Source organism: Ovis canadensis, chromosome 17 (assembly GCF_042477335.2).
Source record: "Ovis canadensis isolate MfBH-ARS-UI-01 breed Bighorn chromosome 17, ARS-UI_OviCan_v2, whole genome shotgun sequence".
NCBI lineage: Eukaryota > Metazoa > Chordata > Mammalia > Artiodactyla > Bovidae > Ovis > Ovis canadensis.
This window is the reverse complement of record NC_091261.1, coordinates 20,303,894-20,326,377: the sequence shown is the minus strand read 5'-3', so window position 1 is coordinate 20,326,377 and position 22,484 is coordinate 20,303,894. Positions and strand designations below refer to the sequence as shown.

Here is a 22,484-nt window from a genome sequence, read left to right as displayed (position 1 = left end):
TTAAATACACTTTTCATTCTCTATTACTCAACCATTAAAAAGAATGAAACAATTTCATTTGTAGCAACATGGATGGGCCTAGAAATTATCATACTAAGTGAGCTAACTTGGACAGAAGAAGACAAATACCACACAATATATATACATGGAATCTAAAGCACTGATTAGACACAGCACAAATAACCTATCTATGAAACAGAAAAAGACTCAAAAACATAGACAACGGACTTGTGATTGCCAAGGGGGAGAGTGAGTGGAGGGATGGATTGGGAGTTTGGGACTAGCAGATACAAACTAGTATATATCGGATGGAGAAACAACCTTCTACTGTATAGCACAGGAATCATATTCAATATCCTATGATAAACTACAATGGGAAACAATATGAAAAAATAGATCAATATATTTGTATAACTAAGTCACTGTGGTACAGTAGAAATTAACCTAGCACTGTAAATCAACCATACCTCAATAAAATTAATAAATATATATACTTTTAATTATAAAATATTCGGTTCAGTTGCTCAGTGTCCGACTCTTTGCAACCCCATAGACTAAAGCACGCCAGGCCTCCCTGTCTATCATCAACTCCCAGAGTTTACCCAAACTCATGTCCATTGAGTCTGCAATGCCATCCAACCATCTCCTCTGTCATCCCCTTCTCCTGCCTTCAGTCTTTCCCAGCTTCAGGGTCTTTTTCAAATGAGTCAGTTCTTTGCATCAGGTGGCCAAAGTATTAGAGTTTCAGCTTCAACATCAGTCTTTCCAATGAACACCCAGGACTGATCTCCTTTAGGATGGACTGATTGGATCTCCTTGCAGTCCAAGGGACTCTCAAGAGACTTCTCCAACACCATAGTTCAAAAGCATCAATTCTTCAGCGCTCAGCGTTCTTTACAGTCCAACTCTCACATCCATACATGACTACTGGAAAAACCACAGCTTTAACTAGACAGACCTTTGTTGGCAAGGTAATGTCTCTGCTTTTTAATATGCTATCTGGGTTGGTCATAACTTTCCTTCCAAAGAGTAAGCATATTTTAATTTCATGGCTGCAATCACCATCTGCAGTGATTTTGAAGCCCCCAAAAGTAAAGTCTGCCACTGTTTCCACTGTTTCCCATGAAGTGATGGGACCAGATGCCATGATCTTAGTTTCCTGAATGTTGAGCTTTAAGCCAACTTTTTCACTCTCCTCTTGCGCTTTCATCAAGAGGCTCTTTAGTTCTTCTTCATTTTCTGCCATAAGGGTGGTGTCATCTGCATATCTGAGGTTATTGATATTTCTCCTGGCAATCTTGATTTCAGCTTGTGCTTCATCTGGCCCAGTGTTTCTCATGATGTGCTCTGCATATAAGTTAAATAAGCAGGATGGCAATATACAGCCTTGACATACTCCTTTCCTGATCTGGAAGCAGTCTGTTGTTCCATGTCCAGTTTCCAGTTCTAACTGTTGCTTCCTGAGCCGAACACAGATTTCTCAAGAGGCAGGTCAGGTGGTCTGGTTTTCCCATCTCTTTCAGAATTTTCCACAGTTTATTGTGATCCACACAGTCAAAGGCTTTGGCATAGTCAATAAAGCAGAAATAGATGTTTTTCTGGAATTCTCCTGCTTTTTCGATGATCCAGCAGATGTTGGCAACTTGATCTCTGGTTCCTCTGCCTTTTCTAAAACCAGCTTGAACATTTGAAAGTTCACAGTTCACTTATTGTTGAAGCCTGGCTTGGAGAATTTTAAGCATTACTTAATTCGTGTGTAAGATGAGTGCAATTGTGTGGTAGTTTGAGCATTCTTTTGCATTGCCTTTCTTTTGGATTGGAATGAAAACTGACCTTTTCCAGTCCTGTGGCCACTGTTTAGTTTTCCAAATTTGCTGACATACTGAGTGCAGTACTTTGACATCATCATCTTTTAGAATTTGAAATAGCTCCACTGGGATTCCATCACCTCCACTAGCTTTGTTTGTAGTGATGCTTCCTAAGGCCCACTTGACTTTGCATTCCAGGATATCTGGCTCTAGGTGAGTGATCACACCATTGTGATCATCTGGGTCATGAAGATCTTTTTTGTACAGTTCTGTGTCTTCTTGCCACCTCTTCTTAATATCTTCTGCTTCTGTTAGGTCCATATCATTTCTGTCTTTTATTGAGCCCATCTTTGTATGAAATGTTCCCTTGGTATCTCTAATTTTCTTGAAGAGATCTCTAGTCTTTCCTATTCTATTGTTTTCCTCTATTTCTTTGCACTGATCACTGAGGAAGGCTTTCTTATTTTTCCTTGCTATTCTTTGGAACTCTGCATTCAAATAGCTATATCTTTCCTTTTCTCCTTTGCTTTTAACTTCTCTTCTTTTCACAGCTATTTATAAGACCTCCTTGACAGCCATTTTGCTTTTTTGCATTTCTTTTTCTTTGGGATGGTCTTGATTCCTGTCTCCTGTACAATGTCACAAACTCTGTCCATAGTTCATCAGGCACTCTATCTATCAGATCTAGTCCCTTAAATCTATTTCTCACTTCCACTGTATAATCATAAGGGATTTGATTTAGGTCATACTTGAATGGTTTAGTTGTTTTCCCTTGCTTGCTTGCTAAGGCACTTCAGTCGTGTCCGACTGTGCGACCCCACAGACAGCCACACACCCTACTTTCTTCAATTTCAGTCTGAATTTGGCAATAAGGAGTTCATGATCTGAGCCATAGTCAGCTCCTGGTCTTGTTTTTGCTGACTGTATAGAGCTTCTCCATCTTTGGCTGCAAAGAATATAATCAATCTGATTTTGGTGTTGACCATCTGGTGATGTCCATGTGTAAAGTCTTCTCTTGTGTTGTTGGAAGAGGGTGTTTGCTATGAACAGTGCGTTCTCTTGGCAAAACTGTATTAGCCTTTGCCCTGCTTCATTGTGTCCTCCAAGGCCAAATTTGCCTGTTCCTCCAGGTGTTTCTTGACTTCCTACTTTTGCATTGCAGTCCCCTATAATGAAAAGGACATCTTTTTTGGGTGTTAGTTCTAAAAGGTCTTGTAGGTCTTCATAGACTTCTTCAACTTCAGCTTCTTCAGCATTACTGATTGGGTCATAGACTTGGATTACTGTGATTGAATGATTTGCCTTGGAAACGAACAGAGATCATTCTGTCATTTTTGAGACTGCATCCAAGTACTACATTTTGGACTCTTTTATTGACTATGATGGCTACTCCATTTCTTCTAAGGGATTCTTGCTCACATTAGTAGATATAATGGTCATCTGAGTTAAATTCACCCATTCCGGTCCATTTTAGTTTGCTGATTCCTCGAATGTCAACGTTCACTTTTGCCATCTCCTGTTTGACCACTTCCAATTTGCCCTGATTCATGGATCTAACATTCCAAGTTCCTATGCAATATTGCTCTTTACAGCATCAGACCTTGCTTCTTACACCAGTCACATCCACAACTTGGTGTTGTTTTTGCTTTGGCTCCATCCCTTCATTCTTTCTGGAGTTATTTCTCCTCTCTTCTCCAGTAACATCCTGGGCACCTACCGACCTGGGGAGTTCATCTTTCAGTGTCCTATCTTTCCGACTTTTCATAATGCTCATGGGGTTCTCAAGGCAAGAATACTAAAGTGGTTTGCCATTCCCTTCTCCAGTGGACCACATTTGTCAGAACTCTCCACCATGACCCATCTGTCTTATTGGTTGGACTTAAAAGAGAACAAAACACTGAACCTTCATTTCAGAAATTACAAAAATTTGAAGAAATTTCATTACAGGCTTAAATGGGAGTTTTAATATATGAATTGAAATCAATAAGAAATTTGAATACTTGCAGTGATTTGAAGCCATATTTGATAAGCTGTTTCAAGGCAAAATTGAATAATGAATCATTTAATACATATTTGAAAGTTTTGAGTTTATAATAAAAATTCTAGTATTCTAATTTAAAGTATTAACTCATATCTTCACCCCAAAGTTTAATAAAAACTTTAAAATAATGTTCTCCTTATTCCCTACTTTGCATCTTTCCTTTAGCTCCAGTAACAGCTGAAGGATAAGATCTTTGGGAACTCTCAGAATCATTTCACAGTTGAAGGCAAACACACAATCAACTATTCAAGTTTTCTTCTCCATTTTAAATATAGCTACACCTCTATTGGTGAAAATAAATCATTTCTGCATCACAGTCTTGGTCATAAACTTTAACCTCATAAATAGCAATGATAATTAAAAATCTCTCTTGATGAACAGATTATTTGGTGCATTTGCTCAATACTTCATTTATTCCACAAATATTTATGAAGAACATGCTATGCCTTGGACACAATGCCAAGGGCTGGAAATTAACAAATGATTAAGACAGAGTTTGTGATTTCAAGGAGGAGGTGCTATCAAACAGGGGAGGGATACGGACACTGACAAAGAGCTGCCAACACAGGTAAGAGGGGTCCAAGAAGTTGAGGATGAATGGGAGAGCAAGGGTGGGCCCCATCAGTGCATTCTATCCTCAGCTGAATGGCATGCATTACTCCCTGCACAAAAAGGCACCTTGTCTCCTTCTCTTTGGTAAAAGGTATGGGCACTGACTGGGGGGAACGCGGGGGCATGTTCAGAAGTTGTTGGCAGGCCTGGGAGAAGCATGTTCAAGCCTTCCAGCCCCCATTTTACTGGGACTGTGACAGCATTTAGCACTGGTCACCACAGCTCCTTTTCCAAAGTTCTCTCTTTCCCTGGAATCTGTGAGATAACACTCTCCTATCTTTCTTCTTTTAACCCCCACCTCTAAGATGTATTTGAAAATTTCTCGCTCCAGCAGGACCTCTCTTTAGGCTTCTGATCTGTACAGTTAACTGACCGTTTGGCATCTCCTCTTAGACGATGAGTCAAAGGCAATTCAATCTTAACACATTTAAAACTGGCCTCATGCTCTTCCCTCTCAAGCCCTGGTCCTCTAATCCAGCTCTTTAACCCAGTGAGTGGTGCCATGTCTTCCCTGGTGCTTATGGCTGAGGCCTGAAAGTCATCTTGCCCATCTACTTCCTCTTCCTCCTCTCCAATTTCTATCAGAATCCAACCACCCACAACTCATGCTGATTCTGCCACTGGGCATCTCTGTATTGTATCCAGGTCCATTGTGATGCTGCCTTGCATTCAGTGCTGGTCCCTCAGCCTACATCAACTTTCCTCCTCCTGTACTTCCTGGCCCTGGATGACACTAGCTTCATCAATCCCAGGGAATCCTTCACTGTCTAGACCAATACCTCTCCTTAACTGCTTTCAAAGTACTCTTCTTTCAGTACTTATCACAGTTATGATCTTAGAATTTTTTGATAAATGTCTGTTTCTTCCATTAGACTATATATTCCATGAGATAGGGTATATTAATATATTTCACAATTCAAAAATCACTGCTTAGAAAATTGATGACTGTTAGTAAATATCTCCTCAATAAATGCAGGATGAAGGACGCATATACAAACTTCAGCTGTACCCCATACTCTGCAACTTATTAATTTCCCTAAAATATATAGGGTCTGTGATAGCAACCTTGTGACTGAGTCACCACAACAACTCTATTTATTGATGGGATCTGACCAAAAGGCTTTATGCCATTTCCAAATGTTTACTGGGAGTAGGTTTTCCTCCCAACTGTGAAAAATGCAAAAAAAAATTTTTCTTCTGCCTTGCTCTTTCTACTTGAGAGAAAACGTAAGTCTAGGCTGCAGTTGAGGTCAGAGCTTTTAAGAACAGGGAACAAAATGTTCATTCTAGTAATTATTCAATGTCATATTATTTAATTACTTATAATGTTAGAAGGGAATTTTTTGGTTATTTCCATTTTATTTCTATGAATATTTTCTAGAACAAATAAACGCATAGAGCTTATATGACCTTTTCATCTGTATTCGGTTTCTTGTCTACTTCTAAAAAACCTTCAATGACATTAATTTTATCAGTGTCTGTGAATGGATAAAATGTGGTCAAGTCTACTTGGTAAAAATAAAAGAAACAAATATGGTAATTATGTTCTATAAAGTTACAGCAGACACAAAAATAGCTAATACTGAGCTATGTCTCCTTCAAAGGGACATACACGGTGAGGTTCCTGGGAGCTACCACTCATAACATTTTCATCAACTGATCTACACCTAATCTTGCTTTGTGTGTACTTCTGTTTAAAAGACACCCTATTAACATATATTGTTGATTCATTAATACTGAGCTCATAGCGAACAGTACCTTTACTCATGCCTGATAGAAGCTTATCGAACATCTTTATTTTTTCCCTAAAAAATACATCACACCCCTCACAGCCTTCTTGCACTTAGGAACACCAGAAAGCACCACAGCATTCTGTTCATGGGTCATCTTAAACAGTGAAATCATCAGAAAACAGCACAACAATGCAAAAATGGTACTAAATAGACCATGTAAAAGATACTTGTTTACAGTATGAGAACTGAAACAAGGCGGCAGAATCTCAGCTGAAATGCACACGTCAGGCACCTCAAACTCACTGGGTTTACAGATAAATGTGCCAGAAGACCAAGGCACAAATACAGAAGCTGCAAATAATGAGATAAAGTCTACACACATACAATGTGGAACATTATCCAGCCGTGAAATGAAACTCTGATACCTGCTACAGTAAGGATGACCCTTGAAAACTTTATGCTAAGTGAAATAAGCCAGACCAAAAAAAGGGAATCATATTACATGGTTCCATTTATATGAAATATCTAGAATAGGCAAGTTATCAGGGCTTTGGGGGAAAGGAGGATGCTGAGTTATTGCTCAACGGGTCTAGAGTTTCTGTTTGAGATGATGAAAACAGTACTGGAGATGCGTGGTGATGGAGCACAACGAAGTCAATGTAATGAATGCTACTGTTGTACCACGAATGGTTAAAGAGGAACACTTTATATTAAACACATTTTACAATAAAGAATCAAAAGAGTCACTGAATAAGATTAAATGGATTATTTGAATCTTCTGTTAAAACCTGAAGGAGACATCTGGATAGAACTAAGAGATTCTAATTTACCCACATGTCCTCTTAAAGCAAAGACCCTCCTTAATATGCTTTCTTTTTTTTCTTGGCCACAATGAGCATCTTATAGGCTCTCAGTTCCTCAGCCAGGGATCAAACCCGGGCTCCCAGCATCGGAAGCACAGCGGCCTAACCAGCGGACCCTCGGGGAATCCCAAAATGTTTTCCTTTTGGTTTATAGACCACATTGAAAAACAAGCTTCCTATTTAATAATATCAGCTGATTATTGAGGAAAACAAACAAATTAAAACATGCATGTCAGTTGTTTGGCCTCACTTCATGCTTTTGGTAAAAATTTATGTACTCATAGAATTATTTGTTCTGATTGCCAAAAGAAGGGTCACCCCAGGAACCAACAACTGATGCTCCTCATTTATCTTGAACTAAAATTGCCTCTCTGGTCCGCTATATTTGGGTGAAATGATTTTCTCAGGAAAACTACCACCAGTACAGTTTAGGTATTTAGGCACTATGTGTCCACTGTGAATGTTTCATGTCCCTTCTCTCTCTTACCTCACCAATCTAATTCTCATCTGCTTCCTCCCCTATTTTCATATCTCTAGAGAGAGCCATCTGTTAGAATATGGCTGTGGTTACTATCATCATTCAAATGTTCCTTTTTATTTTAAGTATTTCTTGACCCAACAATTACAAAGAAGCATGGCTAGATATAAACATAAACGGAATGTGCTAATGTAGAATGCAAACAATATTAAAATGTTAAACTTAACATAGGGAGGAATTCATGGCCAAAGAAAAGTCTATTACAGTTCTTTCAATCTTTTTAAAATGCATGATAAAACTAAAAATGTTTCACTACAGAATAACATTTTGGCTTCTCTTACGATTGCAAAGAAGGGTAATTATGATTGTCATGAAAACACATTGAGCAGCTGTATACTGTTAACAAAAGAATCATTCTATGAACGTGCTCAAAAACTGGCACTTCATACACTCACATTTCCTAGAAATTAGACAGTCTTCCCAACTGGAGCAGACAGCAAAAGAGATGCCTTTCTATTAATTGTGGCTTTATACCAACCAAGTTTTGGGAGCCAACTGGATTGTCTTTCTTTGGGACAATTTCTTACATATACTCAGACATGTGCATTATAATTTTATAAAAAGTAATTTTTAAGTTCTCAAATGATAGCTTTTTCTATTTGCTTTTGTTTTTTAATTTTTAAAATTTTTTGGCCTTGCTGCATGGCATGTGGGATCTTAGTTCCCCAGTAAAGGATCAAACCCATACCTACTGCAAAGAAATGTGGGAGTCTTAACCACTGGACCACCAGGAAAGTCCTGATAGCTTTTTAACTCTTGAAAAATATTGGTGGGACTTCCCTACAGTGGATAGGAGTCTGCCTGCCAACACGGGCGATATGGGTTCGATTCCTGGTCCGGGAAGATTCCACATGCCACGGAGGAGCTAAAGCCCATTTGCCACAATTTCTGAAGCCTGCACTCTAGAGCCTGTGAGTTGCAACTATGGGGCCCATGTGCTACAACTGCTGAAGCCCACACGCCCTGGAACCTAAGCTCTATAACCAGAGAGCCCACCGCAAGAAGCCCACACACTGCAAACAGAGAAAGTCCACGCGCTGCTCACCACAACTAGAGAAAGCCTGCGTGCAGCAATGAAGACCCAGCACAACCAAAAAAACCACACACACATTATCAGTGTATTCTTTCATAAAGGTACATCTGTTTAGAAATCATTTGGAGTCTTTTCTCCTAACTGTTATGGCTGTTTGGACAGATGCGTGTGCTTTCCTTTTGAGGCAAAGTAGTGAAATGTTTTCACATTATCAGGAAAAGAACTGACTGCTTTTGAGTCCACCTTACATGCTGGACCCCCATTCACACACAGCACGAAATAAGTCAGGGTCTTTACAAATGGTATTTTGATAGAGGCTGGATTGTTATCTGTGCCATATTTGTGTCCGCTCTTTTAAGAACAATGTAGCATTATGTTCATCTGGATAAATTGTGATTTGACAACTGATTTCAATAAAACATTTGCTTCACTTAAAAAAAGAAATCATAAAAAAGCATAATGAATAACTCTTCAGTTTATTTTATGAAGGCTAATGAATAGGTACTTACTCATTAAAGACTAGGTCTGGTGCAAAATAGAGATACTGGCTGTTTGTATGTTTGTACGATCTCCAGCTCAAGGCAAATGATGACAGACACATCCAAGAATACTGGATGAGGGTTATTTGGTCCTCAAGAGGCAGGTTTTTAAATCCTGAAGAACAGAACAATTTACCACAGAACACACTTAGCATTTAAGTACATCCCAGGAAAAAGTTTAAGTCCACCCCATTGCCCCCTCTCTTCTCATAGACTCAAAGCAATTCCACAGTTCCTTCCAGAGTAGCTATCATGGACCTGGCCTTGTTTAACATTTTATGTTGAATTCACTCTAAATTCTCAAGAAGCATAAACTGCCAGGGCAAAGAAAACTAAGATATCCTGGACGTTTCACTGTGGATGGTGGTCTACCACCCTTCAGCTCAGTTCAGTTCAGTCGCTCAGTCGTGTCCAACGCAAGATGGAAAGAATGTGTGTTAACCTGTGCCATTTGCTTCAGCCTACTCACAACTGATATCTTCAAACCAAAGATAATTTAATGACTGTCTACTACTGCATACCTGCAATAGTGGTGGAAAATTTTAGTTTTCATAAAGTGAAGTGAAAGTTAGTCACTCAGTCTAGTATGACTCTGTGACCTCATAGCCTGTAGCCCACCAGGCTCCTTTGTCCATGGAATTTTCTAGGAAAGAATACTGGAGTGGGTTGCCACTTCCTTCTCCAGGGAATCTTCCCAACCCAGGGATTGAACTCAGGTCTCCCACATTGCAGGCAGACTCTTTACTGTCTGAGCCACCAGGGAAGCTTGGTTTCCTGGTTAGTTTTCATGAGTTTGCAGAGATTTAAAAAGTCTTATTCCTTGCTTCCCCTAGTTGGGAATAACCAGACTTTTGAGGCAGAATATGCATCCTTGACAGGGCTTCCTCAATAGCTCCATGGTAAAGAATCTGCCTGAAATGCAGGAGACGCGGGTTCAGTTCCAGGGTCAGGAAGATGCCCTGGAGGAGGAAATGGCAACCCTCTCCAGTATTCTTGCCTGGAAAATCCCTAACACAGAAGAATCTGGCAGGCTACAGTCTATGGGGATCTAAGAGTCAGACACGAGTGAATAACTGAGCACGCGTGTCCTCAGGCATCCTTGGCGCTGGTCCTGCCTCACTCAGTCTCCCTTTCTGGGCCTCAAGTCCTTCATTCGTTTCTTTTTCCACCCTCCGTACTCCGAGGGGTACCAGGGCATCCTTCTGTTCATGTAGTTTCACCTGGGCAAGCCTCCCTTCAAAGAACTGGGGCTTCTGATGATCTTCTGTTTCATGGCTGCTGGATGACCACGGGTCATCTAAGAAATGGCTTTGGATTAACGAACTGGGACAATGTGAGGGCAATTCTAAGCGATGTTTCCATAGATTAACAGGGACCTTATTAATAAAATTCTACAGCATAAAAAATGACTAAATTAGGAATTTCAAGGACAATTTAAAGGGTGCTCGAAGTAAGATGGTATTTTCAGCAAGATGCAGAGTCCCCTAAAGCTTACTTGACTGGTCTTTTTTAAAAATTAATATTTATTGGCATATAATTGATTTACAATATTGTGTTAGTTTCAGGTATATAGCAAAGTGAATCCGTTTATATACAGAATATATAACTTTATATATATACAGTTATAATCAGGATATATATATATATATATATATATATATATATATATCTCCATTCTTTTTTAGACTCTTTTCCCATAGAGGTCATTACAGAGTATTGAGTCGAGTTCCCTGTGCTATATATATTTTATATATAGATACATATAGTATGTGCGTGCATGCTCAGTTGCTTCATTCATGTCTGACTCTTTGTGACCCTGTGGACCATAGTCCATCAGGCTCCTCCATCCATGGGATTCTTCAGGAAAGAACACTGGAGTGGGTTGCCATGTCCTTCTCCAGAGAATCTTCCCAATTCAGGGATTAAAAACAGGTCTCTTACATCTCCTGCACTGGCAGGTGGGTTCTTTACCACTAGCACCGCCTGAAAAGCCCATATATAGTATATATAACTATTTCATATACAGTAGTGTGTATGTCTTAATTAACCCGGTTTAGGCTTAGATTAGCTCTTGTTATGAGCTGCTAATAATGGGCTTATTTGGGGCTTTGACACCTAGAATGTGTTTCACCTTATTAATATTACTGGGATGAAATGTTCCATTTCAATCCTCAACATAAGAAATGCATACATTATATTAACACTAGAATACTTAACTCTAACTTCTCAAGAGAGATGAGCACACTCACCAGACTTTTTCTACACACTGAATTTGACATCGAGTTAAAAACAAACTGGGTCTCAGGATTGAGACGAACGCTAACTCAATCGCACCGCTGCATATGGCGCACTCTGTGGCCCTGAGGCGCCCAGTCCAGGATGGAGCCCCAGAAAGGAGAGCCCATCCTTACCTGGAAGTACCTTCGCCCACTTCACAACTTGGATCATCTGCTTGCCGGCTAAGCGGTTGAGGGTGGAGAGCAGGTTTTCGGCCGTGTCTGGTTTGGAGCCGTCATAGCCTGCATACACAATCTCGGGCTCGATGGTTTCAAGGATCATAGAAGGCGAAGGTGTGAGCGCTCGCGAGATTGTGGAGAGCTGCGGGACCAGCGCCGAGTTGACCGAGGGCTCCTGCGCAGGCGCGATGTATGTAGTGCCTTCCTCCGGGCTCTGGGGGGGCGGGGGTGGGGGAGGAGGCTGCTGCGCCTGTTCCTCGTGAATCCCTTTCAACTTCCCCAACTTCTTGGACTTTCGAGCTGTAAAAACAAAGTGATAAACAATAAGGGCAAATTAAGATTATGTTTGGCCTGACAAATATGTCAAGTACAGCATTTCCATATGTTACAGATAAATGAATGCTGTTAAGAGTTACAAGGAAAAATTTTTATTTTTTTCATTTTGTGTCCATATGAGGGTCTGACTGTTCACTAAACTGGGATAATCATTTCATAATGTAAAGTCATTAAAATCATTAAGCTGCACACTGTAAACTTATATATAGTGCATGTTGGCCTTCCCTAGTGGTAAAGAATCCGCCCTCGATGCAGGAGACCTGGATTCTACCCCTGGGCTGGGAAGATCCCCTGGAGAAGGGAAAGACTACCCACTCCAGTATTCTGGCCTAGAGAATTCCATGGCATGGGGTAGCAAAGAGTCAGACAGGACTGAGTGACTTTCACTTTCTTTCAGGTCACTTTAGTGGTGTCCCTCTCTTTGTGACCCTGGACTGTAGCCCACTGGGCTCCTCTGTCCATGGGATTCTCCAGGCAAGAATACTGGAGTGAGCTACCATAGTGCTGCTGCTGCTGCTAAGTCGCTTCAGTTGTGTCCGACTCTGTGAGACCCCATGGACAGCAGCCCACCAGGCTCCCCCATCCTTGGTATTCTCCAGGCAAGAACACTGGAGTGGGTTGCCAGTTCCTTCTCCAATGCATGAAAGTGAGCAGTGAAAGTGAAGTCGCTCAGTACCATAGTGCTATATGTCAATTAATACCTCAATAAAAATGAAAGGAAATAAACAGTACCAAAAAAGAGAGTTAAATAAAAGGTTATGTTGGGGATAGTGTCCATGAGGTAAATTGCAATCAAATATTAACTTATATGGAGAAGGCAATGGCACCCCACTCTAGGACTCTTGCCTGTAAAATCCCATGGACTGAGGAGCCTGGAAGGCTGCAGTCCATGGGGTCGCTGAGGGTCAGACACGACTGAGCGACTTCACTTTCACTTTTCACTTTCATGCATTGGAGAAGGAAATGGCAACCCACTCCAGTGTTCTTGCCTGCAGAATCCCAGGGACGGGGGAGCCTGGTGGGCTGCTGTCTATGGGGTCACACAGAGTCGGACATGACTGAAGCGACTTAGCAGCAGCAGCAACATTAACTTATATTGATGAAAACGTATTTTTTCTCTAAAGATGTCTTGTTATATTGGTAGGAACAGTCGTTTTCCAACATTTTTCTGATACCAGGCATTATCCTCTATGCTTTCTATAAATTAACCACTTTAACAACTTAGTTTTATGACTAGGTACTATCATAATTCTCATTTTATAATGAGGAAACTGAGACCAGGAGGGCTGAGAAATCTGTCCAAGATCACACAGCTAGCATATGTAAAATAGATGTAAGAGTTCAGAGGAAGGATAAGTTACTTCAGATGTTATCAAGTTATACAAGCCACAACCACATCTTTTATAAATAAAAAATTCCCATCTATTATCCACCAGAGTTGGCAACAAGAGCTAGTCTGACTTGAGTGAACTTACTGTCTGAGCCCTGTCTCTGCTCCCTCTAATTAGCTTTCCCTGGCCCTTGACTTGTTCCCCTTTGGTGCTTCTCTGTCACCTGATCTTCTTGCTGTGGCCTACATGTAACCAACTGCTTACTTGGAGTAGTAATTTTGTGCAAATGCTGTTAGACCAGGATCCCCAACTATACTGTGAACTGCCGAGACATAAGGGTTGGGTGTTCCTCCTCTTTGACAGCCCCCACGTCACCCTGGTAAATGTTATGCCTGCACAAGTAATTCACACATTTCCACTGAATGAATGGGGTTGCAATCAACCCCAAAGTAAGACAACAGAAGGGAAGAAATGAAGTATCTAGACAATTCCAAATTGGAGTGCTAACTAGTAAATGTACAGGAAATTAATGCTATTAAAAAAGGCAGGTGTGAGTTATACCATTACACAATCTTTAAAAATCTCTATTTTTTTTACTATAAATAAACAATTCACATATCACATGGTCTATAATTAAAAGAGATCACAAAATACTGTACAGGAATACCACTTTAGAGTTCCAGGAGAATATATGTACAAGAGACCATGTTCTAATTTATCTAGAACAGTCCTGTTTTAGATCAATCTGGTTTATGCTTATTTTCCAGCATGATTATTAGTAAGTGCCCCCTTTTACTCCTAAAAGTACCACATTTTGGACAACAAATAATGCGTTCATCTTAATTAAAACCAAAGAATAAGTACTAACTTTAAGCAACTGCTTACAAATTTTTTATTGACGTATAGGCGATTTACAGTGTTAATTTCTGCAGTATAGCAAAGTGTCTCTGGTATACACATACATATTTCATATTATTTTCCATTATGGTTTATCACAGGATGTTGAATATATTTCCCTGTGCTATACAGGACTTTTATTTATCCATTCTATACATAGTACTTTGCATCCACTAATCCCAAACTTCCCTCTCCCCAGCCCTGCCCCCTTGGCAACCACACGTCTGTTCTCTACGTGAGTCTGTTACTGTCTCGTAGATAGGTTCATTTGTGCTGTATTTTACATTCCACATCTAAGTGGCATCATAGGGTATCTGTCTTTCACTCTCTGACTTAGTTTGCTTAGTATGTTAATCCCAAGTTCCATCCATGTTGCTGCAAATAGCATTCTTTTGTTCTTTTTAATGACTGGGTAATATTCCACCATATATATGTACCACTTCCTCTTTGTCCACTCATCTCTCGATGGACATTTAGGTTGTTTCCATGTCTTGGCTATTGTAAAGGCTGCAACAGCAACTGCTTTTCATTCACATTTCTCTTGATGGCTCAGTCATGCAGAAGAGATCCCTCTCTGCGTGACAAGTGAGTCTTCTCTCTGCTCTCCATGGGGTACTCCAGTTTTGTCCAGGAAAATGTACTGATTCAATAACAGAAGTCTATCTTTGTTTGAGCGGATTTTTTTCTTCTGTGATCAATGGGATGTTAATGTGGATTTCCGGTTTTGTATTGAACTTTGGGCTTCCCAGGTGGTGCTAAAGAATCTGCCTGCCAATGCAGAAGACGCAAGAGATGAAGACTCGATTCCTGGGTTGGGAAGATCTCCTGGAGAAGGAAATGGCAACCCCCTCCAATATTCTTGCCTAAGAAGTCCAAAGGACACAGGAGCCTGGTAGGCTAGAGTTCATAGGGTCGCAAAAGAGTTGGACACAACTTAGCAACTAAACAATAATAGCAACAATGATAGAGATGGTAAAATAAAGATGGGGGGTGGGGTAGGAGAACTGGAAGGTAGATGAGAGGGTTGGTGGGTGGATAGCAGGTGGGTGGGATTGATGAAGAGCTTACTAGATAATGGGAAAGATGGGTGAATGAGTGAATAAATGAATAACAGAGAAAGCTCAGAAATGCCAAATGAGTTTCATTTCAATTCAGTTCAGTTGCTCAGTCATGTCTGACTCATTGTGACCCCATGGACTGCAGCACGCCAGGTTTCCCTGTCCATCACCATCTCCCAGAGCTTGCTCAAACTCATGTCATCGAGTTAGTGATGCCACCTGACCATTTCATCCCCTGTGATCCCCTTCTCCTCCTGCCTTCAATCCTTCCCAGCATCAGGGTCTTTTCCAATGAGTCAGTTCTTTTCATTCAGCTCCAGCATCAGTCCTTCCAATGAATATTCAGGACTGATTTCCTTTAGGATTGACTAGTTTGATCTCCTTGCAGTCCAGAGGACTCTCAAGAGTCTTCTCCAACACCGCAGTTCAAAAGCATCAATTCTTCAGTGCTCAGCTTTCTTTATGGTCCAACTCTCACATCCAAATGAGTTTAGAGCTCTGGTAATAACTTGCTTTGCAACTGTAAGCTTTTCCGTTTTATTAAGTAATTTATTTTTAAACTCCTGAAGTACCAGACATCTTCAACTTAGTTGTAACATGAATGAGGAACTTACAGGATACAAATTTAACATACAGTACAGCTTTGCAACCTAGACAGCATATTAAAAAGCAGATACATTACTTTGCCAACGAAGGTCTGTCTAGTCACAGCTATGGTTTTTCCATTAGTCATGTATGGATTTGAGAGCTGGACTATAAAGAAAGCTGAGTGCCAAAGAACTGATGCTTTTGAACTGTGGTGTTGGAAAAGACTCTTGAGAGTCCCTTGGACTGCAAAGAGATCCAACCAGTCCATCCTAAAGGAAATCAGTCCTGAATATTCATTGCAAGACTGATGCTGAAGCTGAAACTCCAGTACTTTGGCCACTTGATGCGAAGAGCTGACTCACTGGAAAAGACCCTGATGCTGGGAAGTATTGAAGGCAAGAGGAGAAGGGGATGATAGAGGATGAGATGGCTGGATGGCATCACCAACTCAACGGACATGATTTTCAGGAAACTCTGGGAGCTGGTGATGGATAGTAAAGTAATGCTCAAAATTCTCCAAGTCAGGCTTCAGCAATATGTGAACCGTGAACTTCCTGATGTGCAATGCAAGCTGGTCTTAGAAATGGCAGAGGAACCAGAGATCAAATTGCCAACATCCGCTGGATCATGGAAAAAGCAAGGGAGTTCCAGAAAAACATCTACTTCTGCTTTATTGACTATGCCAAAGCCTTTGACTGTGTTGATCACAATAAACTGTGGAAAATTCTGAAAGAGATGGGAATACCAGACCTCTTGACCTGCCTCTTGAGAAATCTGTATGCAGGTCAGGAAGCAGCAGTTAGAACTGGACATGGAACAACAGACTGGTTCCAGATCGGGAAAGGAGAACGTCAAGGCTGTATACTGTCACCCTGCCTATTTAACTTATATGCAGAGTACATCATGAGAAATGCTGGACTGGAAGAAACACAAGCTGGAATCAAGATTGCCGGGAGAAATATCAATAACCTCAGATATGCAGATGACACCACCCTTATGGCAGAAAGTGAAGAGGAACTAAAAAGCCTCTTGATGAAAGTGAAAGTGGAGAGTGAAAAAACTGGCTTAAAGCTCAACATTCAGAAAACGAAGATCATGGCATCCAGTCCCATCACTTCATGGGAAACAGTGGAAACAGTGTCAGACTTTATTTTTCTGGGCTCTCAAATCTCTGCAGATGGTGATTGCAGCCATGAAATTAAAAGACACTTACTCCTTGGAAGGAAAGTTATGACCAACCTAGACAGCATATTCAAAAGCAGAGACATTACTTTGCCAACTAAGGTCCATCTAGTCAAGGCTATGGTTTTTCCAGTAGTTATGTATGGATGTGAGAGTTGGACTGTGAAGAAGGCTGAGCGCCAAAGAATTGACGCTTTTGAACTTGGTTTGGAGAAGACTCTTGAGAGTCCCTTGGACTGCAAGGAGATCCAACCAGTCCATTCTGAAGGAGATCAGCCCTGGGATTTCTTTGGAAGGAATGATGCTAAAGCTGAAACTCCAGTACTTTGGCCACCTCATGTGAAGAGTTGACTCACTGGAAAAGACCCTGATGCTGGGAGGGATTGGGGACAGGAGAAGAAGGGGATGACAGAGGATGAGATGGCTGGATGGCATCACGGACTCGATGGACGTGAGTCTGAGTGAACTCCGGGAGTTGGTGATGGACGGGAAGCCTGGAGTGCTGCGATTCATGGGGTCGCAGAGTCGGACACGACTGAGCGACTGAACTGAACTGAACTGAGGGAGGCCTGGCGAGCTGCAGTCCATGGGTTTGCAAAGAGCTGGACACGACTGAATGACTGAACTGAACTGAGCTGAGACCTATGCCACACCAATTAACTTGATTTTCAAAATAACCATTCGTGCTTGTCATTAATACCACTTTCATCACAAAAGCACTTACTGATACAGATAAAAGACAAGTCACTATCCAACCACAGACATATCTGCCACCCATTCATTAAATGTTGAAGCTGGGCTTAAGAGATGAATAAGATGTCATTCCTATCTTTAAGGAGTTTGAAATTAGCAATTAACAGTTTAAAATTTTCAATTATTTCAGATCATTTCATTTCTCATGGACTGTCTCCTTCAATAAAAGAGGCAGGAAAATCTGAGTTTTAGAACTGTCTGAATGAGCAGCAGATGCAGTCTATTTACATACGGTAAAGGAGAGCTGCTGACAAAGTACTGCCCAGCAGTTCTGAGTGTACAGCAGGGAACCAAGATGCTTCTGATGGAGGAATGAGTGAATGAACTGAAGAAAAAATCATCACTAAATGCCTCAAAAACTAGGCCAAACCGAGAAGGAGAAGAGAAGAATCAAACATGCAGATAATCCCAAATGCTGGCCAACGGATGACTCTGTAAGAGCTTGAGAAAATCCTCGATTGCACAGATTAGCCATTTGAGGAGTCAGATATTTGGAACTACCTGTTTCTGTGTCACATAAAGTTCTCTCTAAGCCTCAGCTGATTCATCCAGAAAATGCGAATGACAGTGTTCCCATCCCTGATTTCACAGGGGGCTACATGGATTAAAAAAACTAAAACAATGCTGAAAATTATTATTAACCTCTGAAAGAGTGCTTCAACATTACTTTCATTCTTTCACATAATTTCACAGATATTAAAACTATTCCAGTTCATTAAAATGTCCTTACTCTTTAGCAGACTACATCTAATGATAGCTAACATTTGATTGACAAGAAATAGCTAAGGGTGGTATTCTGAAATTTTATTAAAAGTTATATTTGCTTGCAAATTAATTATGAGATTCATACTGGTTTTAGGCCTTCAATCTATAATGCTGCATCTATTTTCATGACTGATTTAAGGTCAATGTTATGAAACATGAAGAATGCTTAATGTTTTCTCTAGCATTTATACACAAGGTTGTGGCCTGTAGCAGGACCTATTGAGACAGTCTATAGATTGTTTAGCATTTCAGCTACATTTAATTTTATGTTATGATCTTATATGTGGGACACCTGTAATTGAGTAATTATCTCTATGTCCTTAAATAGTTCAAGAAAATAAATATTTTCAGTGTGTAGATTCTTCAGCCAAGTGTTTCATCCAATATCTTTTTCTAAAAGAGTATAGTTACATAATAATATTACTCAAAGTAGCCCTTCTAAAATGCTTGAAAATTTTATACTGTTCTCCAACACATGCTGTGTTCTAAAATTAAAGTTCCTGAAAGTTGTTAATGTCTCATATATTCCTATAACATCACTGTCTGTGATGCTTGTGGATACTCAATAATATGTTTGTTGACTAAATTTATTTCATTTTCACCTTGCAACACATTTGAATAAACTATTACATATATAATGTATTAATTTACTTCTGTGCAGGAAATGCAGACAAGTTTCTGAGATTTTAGGATAAAATTCCTGAATTATTATTCCTTTTCAATCTATAGAGTTATTACTCTGAAAATCTCACAACTAAAATAATAGTGAACTCAATTTACTGAGCACTTATGTACCAAGTACAGTTCAAAACACCTTCTAATGGCCTTAAGCATTCCAATGCAAACCAGGACCCTATGGTTAGGCAATTATTAGTTTCATTTTACAGGTGGAGAAACTGATGCACAGAGATAGTGTTTCTTTAAGGTTGCAGGGTTGCTGAACAGCAGAGCTAGGTTTGGAATCTGTTCATAGCTCAGAGCCCACACTCTTTAAGTTTTTTTTTAAAAAATAATTTATTTATTTAAATTGGAGGCTAATTACTTTACAATATTGTAGTGGTATTTGCCATACATTGACATGAATCAGCCATGGGGGTCCATGTGTCCTCCTGTCCCAAACCCCCTCCACGTCCCTCCCCATCCCTCTGGGCTGTCCCAGTGCACTGCCTTTGAGTGCCTGTTTCATGCACAATCAAACTTGGACTGGTCATCTATTTCACATGCTGGAGGAGATGCTTGAGGGTCCCTTGGGCTGCAAGGAGATCCAACCAGTCCATTCTAAAGGAGATCAGTCCTGGGTGTTCTTTGGAAGGACTGATGCTAAAGCTGAAACTCCAGTACTTTGGCCAACTCATGCGAAGAGTTGACCCATTGGAAAAGACTTTGATGCTGGGAGGGTTTGGGGGCAGGAGGAGAAGGGGACGACAGAGGATGAGATGGCTGGATGGCATCACGGACTCGATGGATGTGAGTCTGAGTGAACTCCAGGAGTTGGTGATGGACAGGGAGGCCTGGCATGCTGCGATTCATAGGGTCGCAAAGAGTCGGACATGACTGAGCGACTGAATTGAACTGACTATACATGTTCCAGTGCTATATCATCCCACCCTCACCTTCTCCCACAGAGTCCAAAAGTCTGTTCTTTACATCTGTGCCTGTTTTGCTGTCTTGCATATAGGGTCGTCATTACCATCTTTCTAAATTCCATAATATGTGTTAGTATACTGTATTGGTGTTTTTCCTTCTGACTTACTTCACTCTGAATAATAGGCTCTAGTTTCATCCACCTCAGAACTGACACAAATGCATTCTTTACAGCAGCTGAGTAACACTTCATTGTGTATACATACCACAGCTTTCTTATCCATTCGCCTGCTGATGGACATCCAGGTTGCTTCCATGTCCTGGTTATTGTAAACAGTGCTGTGATGAACACTGGGGTACACGTGTGTCTTTAAACTCTATAGTTTCCTTGGTGTGTATGCTCAGCAGTGGGATTGCTGGGTTGTATGGCACTTCTATTTCCAGTTTTTTAAGGAATCTCCACACTGTTCTCCATAGTCGCTGTAACAGTTTGCATTCTCATCAACAGTGTGAGAGAGTTCCCTTCTCTCCACACCCTCTCCAGCATTTATTGTTTGTAGATGTTTTGATAGCAGCCATTATGACCAGTGTGAGATGATACCTGACTGTGGTTTTGATTTGCATTTCTCTTATGATGAGTGATGTTGAGCATCTTTTCATGTGTTTGTTTGCCATCTGTGTATCTTCTTTGGAGAAATGTCTGTTTAGTTCTTTGGCCCATTTTTTGATTGGGTCATTTGTTTTTCTGGCATTGGGCTGCATGAGCTGCTTGTATATTTTTGAGATTAATTTTTTGTCAGTTGCTTTGTTTGCTATTATTTTCTCCCATTCTGAAGGCTGTCTTTTTACCTTGCTTATAGTTTTCTTTGTTGTGCAAAAGTTTTTAAGTTTAATTAGGTCCCATTTGTTTATTTTTGATTTTATTTCCATTACTCTGGGAGGTGGGTCATGGAGGATCTTGCTGTGATTTATGTCAGAGAGTGTTTCGCCTATGTTTTCCTCTAGGAGTTTTATAGTTTCTGGTCTTATATTTAGATATTTAATCCACTTTGAGTTTACTTTTGTATATGGTGTTAGAAAGTGTTCTAATTTCATTCTTTTACAGGTAGCTGACCAGTTTTCCCAGCATCACTTGTTAAAGAGATTGTCTTTTCTCCATTGTATATGTTTGCCTCCTTTGTCAAAGATAAAGTGTCCATAGGTGCATGGATTTATCTCTGGGCTTTCTGTTTTGTTCCATTGATCTATATTTCTGTCTTTGTGCCAGTACCATACTGTCTTTATGACTGCAGCTGTGTAGTATAGCCTGAAGCCAGACAGGTTGATTCCCCCAATTCTGTTCTTTCTCAAGACTGCTTTGGTTATTCAAGGTTTCTTGCATTTATATACAAATTGTGAAATTATTTGTTCTAGTTCTGTGAAAAACACCACTGGTAGCTTGATAGAGATTGCACTGAATCTATAGATTGCTTTGGGTAGTATACTCATTTTCACTATATTGAGTCTTCTGATCCATGAACATGGTATATTTCTCCATCTACTTGTGGGATCTTTGATTTCTTTCATTAGTGTTTTATAGTTTTCTATATATAGGTCTGCTGTCTCTTTAGGTAAATTTATTCCTACATATTTTATTCTTTTCATTGCAATGGTGAATGTGATTGTTTCCTTAATTTCTTGTTCTATTTTTTCATTGTTAGTGTATAGGTATGCAAGGGATTTCTGTGTATTAATTTTATACCCTGCAATTTTACTATACTCATTGATTAGCTCTAGTAATTTTCTGGTGGAGTCTTTAGGGTTTTCTATGTAGAGGATCATGTCATCTGCAAACAGTGAGAGTTTTACTTCTTCTTTTCCAATCTAGATTCCTTTTATTTCTTTTTATTCTCTAAAACTTTATTCGCTAAAACTTCCAAAACTATGTTGAATAGTAGTGGCGAGAGTGGGCACCCTTGTCTTGTTCCTAACTTTAGAGGAAATGCTTTCAATTTTTTGCCACTGGGGATAATGTTTGCTGTGGGTTTATCATATATGGTTTTTATTATGTTGAGATATGTTCCTTCTATGCCTGATTTCTGGAGAGTTTTTTGTTTAATATTAAATGGATGTTGAATTTTGTCAAAGGTGTTCTCTGCATCTATTGAGATAATCATATGGCTTTTATCTTTCAATTTGTTAATGTGGTGTATCATGTTGATTGGTTTGCAAATACTTAAGAATCCTTGCATCCCTGGGATAAAGCCAGAGCCCACATTCTTAACCTCTATGATAAGCAGTCTCCTAATCATTTTCTCTTTATCTAATTTTTTTTCACACTTAAAGATTAGCACCAGCTTCAAATCCAAGTGTATAATTAAGATGTAT

At 40.0% G+C, this 22,484-nt stretch overlaps 1 protein-coding gene across 4 annotated transcripts in view; it reads right to left on the bottom strand.

Annotated features, from left to right (window-relative positions):
- Positions 1-22,484, bottom strand: part of NR3C2 (nuclear receptor subfamily 3 group C member 2) — a 436,667-nt gene that overhangs the window by 82,566 nt on the left and 331,617 nt on the right. For all 4 annotated transcript variants that reach the window (XM_069556741.1, XM_069556742.1, XM_069556738.1 and 1 more), the window contains exons 5-6: positions 11,579-11,923; positions 9,138-9,282 (exon numbers count right to left, since the gene is read on the bottom strand). In XM_069556741.1, coding sequence (XP_069412842.1) covers positions 9,138-9,282; positions 11,579-11,923 — 490 coding nt within the window. The remainder of the gene's footprint in view (positions 1-9,137; positions 9,283-11,578; positions 11,924-22,484) is intronic.